Consider the following 10240-nt stretch of genomic DNA (forward strand, 5'->3'; position numbering starts at 1 on the left):
GTCCTCTAACAGCACACAGTAGTGATGGGAGTCACCTGGAAAGCTCTTGGTGTCAGATAAAGCTTTATATGAAGCAAAGTTGTATTGTACCAATTGTACAACTGACTTTTTTTCCTGTAATTGTTCCTTCTCTGGCTTTACCAATGAGAACATTATGTTACTGACACTTGCATTGACATTTAAGTACCTCTAAGAATAGGAGTTTTCAGAATTTTTCTGCTGCGGGGTACACTGGGCTCCACAAGGATTAGCATCGGGGTGTAGAGTAGGATCTTGATCCGAGGCACCAACAGGCTCAAAGCTTTTGACTGTTCCCAAGATACACAGCGCCGCCTCCTCTATAACCCCGCCTTAACAGAAGGGCTGCCGCAGGCAGCCTATTGATAGCTTTTTTTAAAAGAAAAGAATGAAGATTCTTCTGAAGACTACAAGGGCTGCAGCAGGCAAAGTCTCATAGACTTTTCTTCCTGCAGCTCCGTCACCCCCAGCGGCACTGTATACTCCTGCACCCTGGTTACCGGATCACTGCAGCAGAGGCTCCGGTTCCTTCTAAACGTCAGTCACACACACGCCGCCGTCCTCCCAGATCGTGGGGCCGCAGGTACGAGGGAGGTAAGGGGCTTCTGTGCACGCACTTTATCGCGATCCAGCGCGGCCGTAGGAGGCACAGGTCTGGGGTTTGTTTTTTGTTTTTTTGTATTAACCCCGCTTTCACTGCCCGCATCGCTCGGTGGGGATGCCAGCAGGGGGAGCAGGTCGGACCTGAGGCCCCCCCCCCCAGCCCCAGGGCGCCATTTATGCAAATGTTCCCGTCCTGGAGCAGCATATCTCTCCTTCATTCCTGACCAGCGGCCATCACAGATTGAGCTGAGCTGTTTCTAGGACTGCTGGGGCAAATCCTCCTCTGTAGAACCGCCTGATTGCCAGTGCTGTGCTTCCTACAGGACACTTAAGTATTCTACCTGTCACTGGGACTGTGTTAGTTAAGAAAAGAGTGCATACATTCAGGGTTGTGTGGTACAAACACCCTGTGATATACATCCAGTAGTTACTGTGCATTGTTATATCTATTGTTATCACATATAGCCATACTGAGTATTACTTTGTATTGCTAGTCCAGTGCAGTTTTATGGTGCATAATTTCTGCATGGTACGCTTGTGACTATATATGTGTGTGCATGTAGCTGCTGCGTGGTTACCTTATTGCAGGGTATTTCACTCAGTGTGCTATTCCTATATTGCTATACCTGAGAGCGCCAAGTGTATCAGGTTTCTTTCTGTATAATATAAGATATACTTGCAGTGTATTTTTACTTATGATTTATAGTCACCATATAGTTTATATCTCTTGAACTCCCGGTCTGTGCTATCATAGGCACACGTCACAGAGTGTTCTTGCTAGGTATATTGCTACTACACTTTGTACCAGGTTGCCCAATATTGTGCACATCGTTATGTCTGCTACACGTAGCAACGACGCTAGGGCTTCTCCCACACTGTGTGGTAGTGAGGCTGCGGACATGACGGAGGATAATATGGCAGCTGAGAGTTTAGGTTCAGGGGGTTCCTTACCACCCAGTGGGTCGGTAGCCTCTGGGGCATCACAGGACCCACCTTGGGCTACATTTTCCATGTTGTTAAACAAGCTTGTAACTAAATTGACGCCCCCCGTGGGACCACCTGTGCCACTGCAGCAGTTTATGGTCCCTGCTATTAACCCACCATGGGCGGATCAACTTTCCACTCATTTACAACATTTGAATAGGTCTATGACTAAATCTAAGTGTCAGTCTTGCCTGCCTAAGACTAAGGGGTATATTTACTAAGGTGGGAGATTTTTAGAACTGGTGATGTTGCCCATGGCAACCAATCAGATTCTACTTACCATTTATCTAGCTGCTTCTAGCAGATAATAGATATAATCTGATTGGTTGCTATGGGCAACATCACCAGTTCTAAAAATCTCCCACCTTAGTAAATATACCCCTAAGTCGTCTTCTAAATGGGCCATTACCTCCTCCCAATCCACTGCTATTCCAGACACGTCCTCTGACGAGGACGGTGCATATACTGATCCCACAGATACTGACACAGATGTTTCTGATGGGGTAGGGAAGTAATTGGTGGATGTCCCGGATTTGATTGAGGCAATCAGGCTCATTCTTCAGGTGTCTGATGATCCTGAGCCTGAGACTGTCTCTAAGAAACCGGATAGGTTTAAATGTAAGAAGGTGGTTAAACAAGTTTTACCTCATTCTGAACACCTGGTTGACACACATCAGGAATCCTGGAAAAATCCAGGGACAAAATTCACACCGAATAAGAGACTGTTGCCTCGCTATCCTCTCTATGCGGAGATATGTAAGAATTGGGAAACCCCTCCGCCTGTAGATTCTCATGTGTTGCGTATGGTTGTTTCCTCTGCTCTTCCAGTAACTACCGTCACCTCTCTGAAGGAACCGACGGATAGACGTGTGGAGGGCTGTTTAAAAGCGATTTATACCCTAATGGGAGCGGTGCATAGGCCAACCATTGCAGCAACTTGGGCTGCTGAAGCTGTTGAGGCGTGGGCTCAGGAGCTTGAGGCGGGACTGCCTTCCAATGCATCTGAGCATGCTCGACAATGTCTCTGGTATATTGCCACGGCTTCTCTGTACCTTAAGGAGGCGGCCTCCGATGCCAGGGTGCTCGCGGCCAAGGCTGCTACAACGTCCATCTTGGCCAGACGTATCCTTTGGTTGAGATCCTGGTCGGTGGATATGGATTCCAAGAAAACCCTGGAGGTACTTCCTATCAAAGGAGACATTCTCTTTGGAGAAGACCTCAATAAGCTTGTGGCTGATCTGGCTACTACTAAAACAGCTTGCCTACCTAGTACGGCTCCTTCAGCACAGAAGGCTAAAAGTACTTTCCCTCAGCCCTTTCGTCCTCCTCGAAAAGCAAAAGGTCGGGTGTATCTAAAGCAAGCTCTGCTTCCAGACCTGCCAAGCCTAGACTGAAGCGTGCCTGGGCCACCCGTTGGCCAGCTTCCAAAACTGACAAGCCTGCCGCATGACGGGGCAGGCCTCCCTCTGGGAGATCCAGGAGTGGGGGCCGACTTCTAGGTTTTGCCCAGGAATGGTTGAAGACCACTTCAGATACCTGGGTGAGGGAAGTCGTCGCTCGAGGTTACGCCATACCCTTCAAGAATCGTACCCCCGCAGCGATTTTGCCTGACAGATTTGCCTCTGGATCCGGCAAAAGCAAACACGCTGCACTCGGTGGTACATTCCCTCCTGACCACAGTGCCTCTGGCTCAGAGAGGAAAGGGGTACTATTCACCGCTGTTTCTAGTTCCGAAACCGAACAGGTCCTCGCGGCCCATTCTCAATCTGAAATCCTTGAACAAGCATGTGCGGATCTCCAAGTTTCGTATGGAAACGCTGCGCTCTATTGTTCTGGCCATGCAACCTGGGGACTATATGGTCTCCCTGGACATACAGGATGTCTACCTACATATTCCTGTTGTGTTATCTCATTAGCATTACCTGAGGTTTGCGGTGGGCAACCTTTACTAACCAATTTCGGGCGTTACCCTTTGGTTTGACAACGGCTCCCCGAGTTTTCACCAAAGTTATGGCGGTCATGACGGCTACACTCCGCCGTCAAGGGGTCAGGATCCTACCATACTTGGACGATATGTTGATCCTGGCAAATTCCCCAGAACTTCTCTTGTGTCATCTCGATCTGACAGTCCAGTGCATGAAAGTCCACGGGTGGCTGATCAACTGGAAGAAATCCTCCCTGGTTCCTGCTCGGAGCATGTTACATGTGGAAGCGTTATTGGACACTCACAACCAACGGTTGTTCCTGTCTCAGGAGAAAGTCCTGAAGTTTCAGGACAGGATTCGATGCTTCCTATCTCGTCCACAAGTGTCGATACATTCGGCAATGCAAGTGCTGGGTCTTATGGGGTCGGATTTCGACATGGTGGAGTATGCTCAGTTCCACTCTTGCCCTCTGCAGAAGTTAATTCTGACCAAGTGGGACAGCCTGCCTCACCGGATTAGATCTCAAATGATCTCATTGTCTCCGGAGATCCGCCTGTAACTGAGCTGGTGGTTTCAGGACCAACATTTGAGCAGGGGCCGTCCCTTCTGGATATCCAGCTGGGTCCTTCTGACAACAGATGCCAGTCTGAGAGGTTGGGATGCGGTGTTGGAACAACACTCTCTTCAGGGTCGGTGGACCAAGGAGGAGTCTCTGCTCCCACTCAATATTCTGGAACTGCAGGCAGTGTTCAATGCATTGACAATGGCCCGGCATCTAATACAGAACAGACCTGTTAAAGTACAGTTGGGCAACGCCACCACGGTGGCGTACATAAATCATAAAGGCGGCACTCGAAGCCGCATGGCAATGAGGGAAGTATCACGGATTCTTCAGTGGGCGGAGCACCATCTGCCAGCCATATCCGCAATGTTCATTCCGGGCATCCTGAACTGCGAAGCGGACTATCTCAGTCGTCAGGACGTACACGCAGGAGAGTGGAGCCTCCATCCGGAGGTGTTTCAACTTCTCGTGGACACGTTGGGCCTTCCAGATGTGGATCTAATGGCGTCTCGACACAATCACAAGGTTCCGGTCTTCGACGCAAGGACGAGGGATCCTCAAGCTGCGTTCGTGGACGCTCTGGCAATTCCATGGTACTTTCAGCTACCGTATGTGTTCCCTACGGTGTCACTCCTGCCCAGAGTAATACGGAAGTTAAAGCAAGAAGGAGGAAACCTGCTTCTGGTCGATCCAGCGTGGCACAGACGGCACTGGTTCTCCGATCTACTGGGTCTCTCGTGGGATTGTCCCCTTCTACTTCCACAACGACCAGACCTCCTCGTTCAGGGCCCTTGTGTTCACCAGGATTTGGCCCGTCTGGCTTTGACGGCATGGCTCTTGAAGTTTCCGTCCTGAGGGCCAAGGGTTTTTCTGAGGCGGTCGTTCAAACTATGTTGAAGGCCCGTAAGCCGGCTTCTGCTCGGATCTACAATAGGGTCTGGAATGCTTACTTTACTTGGTGTGCATCTCACAATCATGACCTTTTCAAGTTTATTACGGCCAAACTATTGGCCTTTCTACAACAGGGCCTAGACGTCTGGCCTCCCTCAAGGTTCTCTGCCTTGTCAGTTTGGTTTCAGATAAAAATTGCTACCCTACCCGATGTCCATACATTCACTCAGGGTGTGTTGCGGATTCAGTCTCCTTATGTGCCACCTGTGGACTCTTGGGACTTGTCGGTGGTTTTGGAGGCCTTGCAAGAGTCTCCGTTTGAGCCTCTTGCCTCAGCTGACCTTAAGTGGCTTTCTCTTAAGGTCCTTTTCTTGCTGGCGATTGCTTCAGCTAGAAGGGTATCGGACTTGGGTGCCTTATCCTGTAAGTCTCCCTGTTTGATTTTTCACCGTGACCGGGCGGTTCTTAGAATGCGGACAGGTTATTTACCTAAGGTGGTGTCTTCCTTCCACCTTAATCAGGAGATTGTGGTTCAGGCCTTTAATTCTCCTGAGTTGTCTTCCAAAGAGAAGTCTTTGGATGTGGTACGGGCTCTCCGTATCTATGTGAAGAGAACTTCCTCCATTAGGAAATCTGATTTTTTTTTTTGTATTGTATTGTTTGGTTTTCACGAACGTGGCTGGCCTGCTTCCATGCAGACTTTGGCCAGATGGATTTGAATGGTGATTGCACATGCTTATGTACAGGCTGGTTGTCCGGTTCCTGCTACCACTAAAGCCCATTCTACTCGGTCGGTTGGACCTTCTTGGGCGGCCCACCGTGGTGCGACCCTTGAACATCTGTGCAAGGCGGCAACGTGGTCCTCAGGGAACACGTTTATAAGGTTCTATGCCTTCGATACCGCCGCTTCCCAGGATGCTTCCTTTGGCGCCAGGTTCTTGTGCCCGCCACAGTGCGTCCCCTCCCATAAGGAACTGCTTTAGGACATCCTCGATGTTAATCCTTGTAGAGCCCAGTGTACCCCGCAGCAGAAAACGTGATTTATGGTAAGAACTTACCGTTGTTAAATCTCTTTCTGCGAGGTACACTGGGCTCCACAAGGTGCCCACCCTGATGCACTTAGCTTCTTTGGGTTGGTATTGGCATAGCCGCTGACACCCTCTCCTGTGGTGAGTGCAGGGCCGGTGCAAGATCTCTCTGCACCCTAGGCAAAACTTCAGCCCAGCGCCCCCTAACGTACAAACACCCTCAACCTCCCACAGGTGGCCACTAGGGTGGGCAGGGGTGAATTGCATCATTATATATATAAAGTATATTGTAACAAAGTCACCAAATTTTGCTTTCACTTTGAAAGTCCTTGAGTGCCATCTATTTATGTATACACTCTAGCCAGCATGTTAGGGATCATATAGAACAATGAGGCCAATTTCACATTTTTTAATATGTATATTCTATATATGTATATATATACTGTGTGTATGTATATATACATATATATATATATATATATATATACATACTGTATATGGGGTCTGGGGATATTTAATTGGGGTTGGGTTTGGAATGCCGACCAACTTATGCGAGCGCCAGGTCTCCCGTCCCCAACCTTTGTTTGCAAATGCAAACCACCCATTGGGCTGTAAGATCTGTACTGTCTGCGGACCCCCAAAACCCCCATGGCTTACTTACCTTAAGTTGTTTTCTTGATTACCTTCAGCATTGGCAGTATTCCCCTTTGAGGATGACAGCAGCATTACAGCGACGCCTCTGGTTCCAGACATGTAGTCAGGTGCTGCTTGCTGCTGGAGATCCAGAGGTCTAGAGGAGGTGCATCAGGGCCATGAGAAGCGGCTGTGTGGGCGCCCCTCGGGAGTCATAGATACATCCGCCTTCACATGACTTGATGTTACATGTGTAGGCATGAAGGATGCGCTGAGGCACTATGTGGTACAGCCTGATAGTGGCGGCTGCACCTGATTAGACCGGCAGCAGCATGCCAGCGCAGTGTAAAAGGAGGAGGCCGCATACAGTGTCAGTTTTCTGCTAGATGAAGTCAATGGCGCCCTCCAGGGCCCGGCGCCCCTAGGCAGCCGCCTAAAGCTGCCTAGTGGTAGAGCCGGCCCTGGGTGAGTGTGTGGTGTAATTGGCTGCGAGCGATTGTCGTTTCTGTTACCTGCTACTGTATTGGGCTGGTTAACGAAACTGAGCTCCTGTGCACAGAGGTGGGGTTATAGAGGAGGCGGCGCTGTGCATCGTGGGAACGGTCAAAAGCTTTGAGCATGTTGGTGCCTCGGATCAAGATCCTACTCTACACCCCGATGTTAATCCTTGTGGAACCCAGTGTACCTCGCAGAAAGAGATTTAACAACGGTAAGTTCTTTCCATAAATCTAGTTTTTTTGTTCATCCCTTTTTATGTCCGGCAGGTGGACAGCACAGCAGGAATACCTCAGCGGGACATCTCATTTCATCAGGACATTGGGGGGTCATTCCGACCCGTTCGCACGCAGTTGTTCTTCGCTGCAGTGCGAACGGGTCGGAAATGCGCATGCGCGGCGGGTGCATTGCGCATGCGTGTCGTTGCCTGGCGACGATCGTTGACAGGCAACGACTCTGCCAGCGACAAATGTGATTGCAGTGGCGATCGTAAGAAGATGGACAGGCGGGAGGCGTTTAGGGGCGGATACTCACCGTTTCCAGATGTTTTTGGGGAGTGATAAGAAGAACGCAGGCGTATCCAGGCGAACGGAGGGCGGATGTCTGACGTCAGGACCGGGACCTTCATTGCTGAATCCGTTGCACAGGGTGAGTATGTCCAAGGCTGGTCTTGTTTTGAGTGAAACTTTTTTTAGCATAGCAGGGCTGCACAAGCGTTCACAGCCCTGCTATGCTAAAATACACTGCCCCATAGGCGGCATCTAGTTGATCGCACGAGCAGCAAAAAGTTGCTACATGCGATCAACTCGGAATGACCCCCATTGTGAAATGGAAGTAAATGTCACCAAAGATTCTCCAAGAAAATCCCAGATACCCCCCGGTATCCATCCAGTACTTCCCGGTGCAGCTAGCTCATCGGACGGTTTTGGATACGGAAGAGGTTTTCATGATAACTTAGATATAATTATATATGAAATTGTTTACAAAACTGACGCTCAGATTTGTTCACAAATCTGGTTGTGTTTCGTATTAGAAAAGTCACACAGGCGGCCAACTGTTCCCGTGTTCTGAGTGCGGGAAATGTTTTCCGTGTAAGAGAGCTATGGTTATACATCAGAGGACTCACACTGGGGAACGGCCCTTTGTATGCACTGAGTGTGGGAAAGGTTTTGCGTGTAAGAGATCACTTGTCCATCACCAGATAATACACAGACCCGATAAACAATTTCCGTGTTCAGAGTGTGATAAAAGTTTTGGATCTAAGTCACGTCTGATTTTACATCAGAAAATTCACACAGGGGAGAAACCATTTTCCTGTTCCGAGTGTGGGAAATTTTTCAGACTGAAGTGATGTCTCGTTACCCACGAGAGAATTCACACCTGTGCCAAGCTGTACCTGTGTGCCGACTGCGGGAAGAGTTTTACACAGATCTGCATCTTTATTACACATAAGAGGACTCACACCGATGAGAAACCCTATCCGTTTCCATGTCCTGAGTGTGATAAGTGTTTCACACATAAATCCTATCTGGTTAACCATCAGAAAATTCACACTGGTGAAAAGTAATTTTCATGCTGTGAATGTAGGAAATGCAGATCTCAGGCTTTTGTGCAATATGGGAAAATGCACCCTGGTTAAAAGCCCAATTTAATATTATTTTTTCTAATTCTGAAAAATGTTTTGTTGGTGAGCTATCCTTTGGAATCAGTTACATATACTATAGTGTTCATTCTAGCACCCTGCACCTGTCATAACTCGTGCAGTTCCTCTTTCCTGCCTGGGGTGTGGCTTTCTGCTCTGGTGCTTCTAGCACAGTCTGGTCTGTATCTCAGCACTGAGATACATACCAGAGGGCAGAGGGGGTTATTCAGGTTTGTTAGCAAACCAAAAAGGTTAGAAATTGGGCAAAACCATGTTGCACTGCAGGTGGGCAGATGTAACATGTGCAGAGAGAGTTAGATTTGGGTGGGTTACATTGTTTCTGTGCAGGGTGAATACTGGCTGCTTCATTTTTACACTGCAATTTAGATTTCAGTTTGAACACCCCACCCAAATCTAACTCTCTCTGCACATGTTACATCTGCCCCACCTGCACTGCAACATGGTTTTTGCTCAATTGCTAACTTTTTTGGTTTGCTAACAAACCTGAATGAAGCCAGAGTGTGCTAGAAGCACCAGAGTAGGGAGCGATACATCAGGCAGGAAAGAGAAATAAATGGGTTGTGACAGATGAAGGGTGTAAGAATGAACACTAGATGCTGTATGTCACCCTGGGGATATGTTTCCATATGTTACATGTGAAAAGTTGTCTTCCTTGAGTTTAGTTTTTATTACTCATTAGCTAAATCATACAGGTAGAATCTGTGTCCACGTTCTGATGTGGGAAATGTTTTCCACATAATTAAAATTTGTTCTGTGGTATAGAGTTCCCTCAAGTGATAAGCTAATTTCTCATACGTCCTAGAGGATGCCGGGGACTCCTAAAGGACCATGGGGTATAGACGGATCCACAGGAGCTTGGGCACACTATAAAGACTTAAACTGGGTGTGAACTGGCTCCTCCCTCTATGCCCCTCCTCCAGACCTCAGTTAGACTTTGTGCCCAGGAGTGATGGGTCACACACTAGGGGAGCTCTCCTGAGTTTCTCTAAAAGACTTTATGTTAGGTTTTTTATTTTCAGGAAGACCTGGTGGCTACAGGCTCCCTGCATCGTGAGACTGAGGGGAGAGAAGTCAGACCTACTTCTTCTTAGTTTAAAGGCTCTGCTTCTCGGCTACTGGACACCATTATCTCCAGAGGGTTCGATCACTTGGTACGCCTAGCTGCTTGTTCCCGGAGCCGCGCCGTCAACCCCCTCACAGAAGCCAGAAGAAAGAAGCCGGGTGAGTATGAGAAGAACAGAAGACTTCAGTAACGGAGGTAACAGCAGCGGTAGCGCTGCGCTCCATGCTCCCACACACCAACGTTTCTCAGGGTGCAGGGTGCTGGGGGGGGGAGCGCCCTGGGGGCAGATAACTGAGGGACTAAATGCTGGCGGGGGGACATATTTTGATGCCTGGGCAGGGGGTATGTTCACCCCGCCAGTGTGCTGCAGGGGGG

The 10240-nt window shown here is 48.9% G+C and overlaps 1 protein-coding gene across 1 annotated transcript; it reads left to right on the plus strand.

Moving 5' to 3' along the window:
* Window positions 1-3966: 3966 nt before the first annotated feature.
* Window positions 3967-8490, plus strand: LOC135057198 (gastrula zinc finger protein XlCGF67.1-like). Its single transcript, XM_063963094.1, has 3 exons — window positions 3967-4085; window positions 7204-7264; window positions 8173-8490. The coding sequence occupies exons 1-3, from the start codon at window positions 3967-3969 to the stop codon at window positions 8488-8490; spliced, it is 498 nt and encodes a 165-aa protein (XP_063819164.1).
* The last annotated feature ends 1750 nt before the right edge of the window (window positions 8491-10240 follow it).

This window comes from Pseudophryne corroboree, chromosome 3 (genome assembly GCF_028390025.1).
Source record: "Pseudophryne corroboree isolate aPseCor3 chromosome 3, aPseCor3.hap2, whole genome shotgun sequence".
NCBI lineage: Eukaryota > Metazoa > Chordata > Amphibia > Anura > Myobatrachidae > Pseudophryne > Pseudophryne corroboree.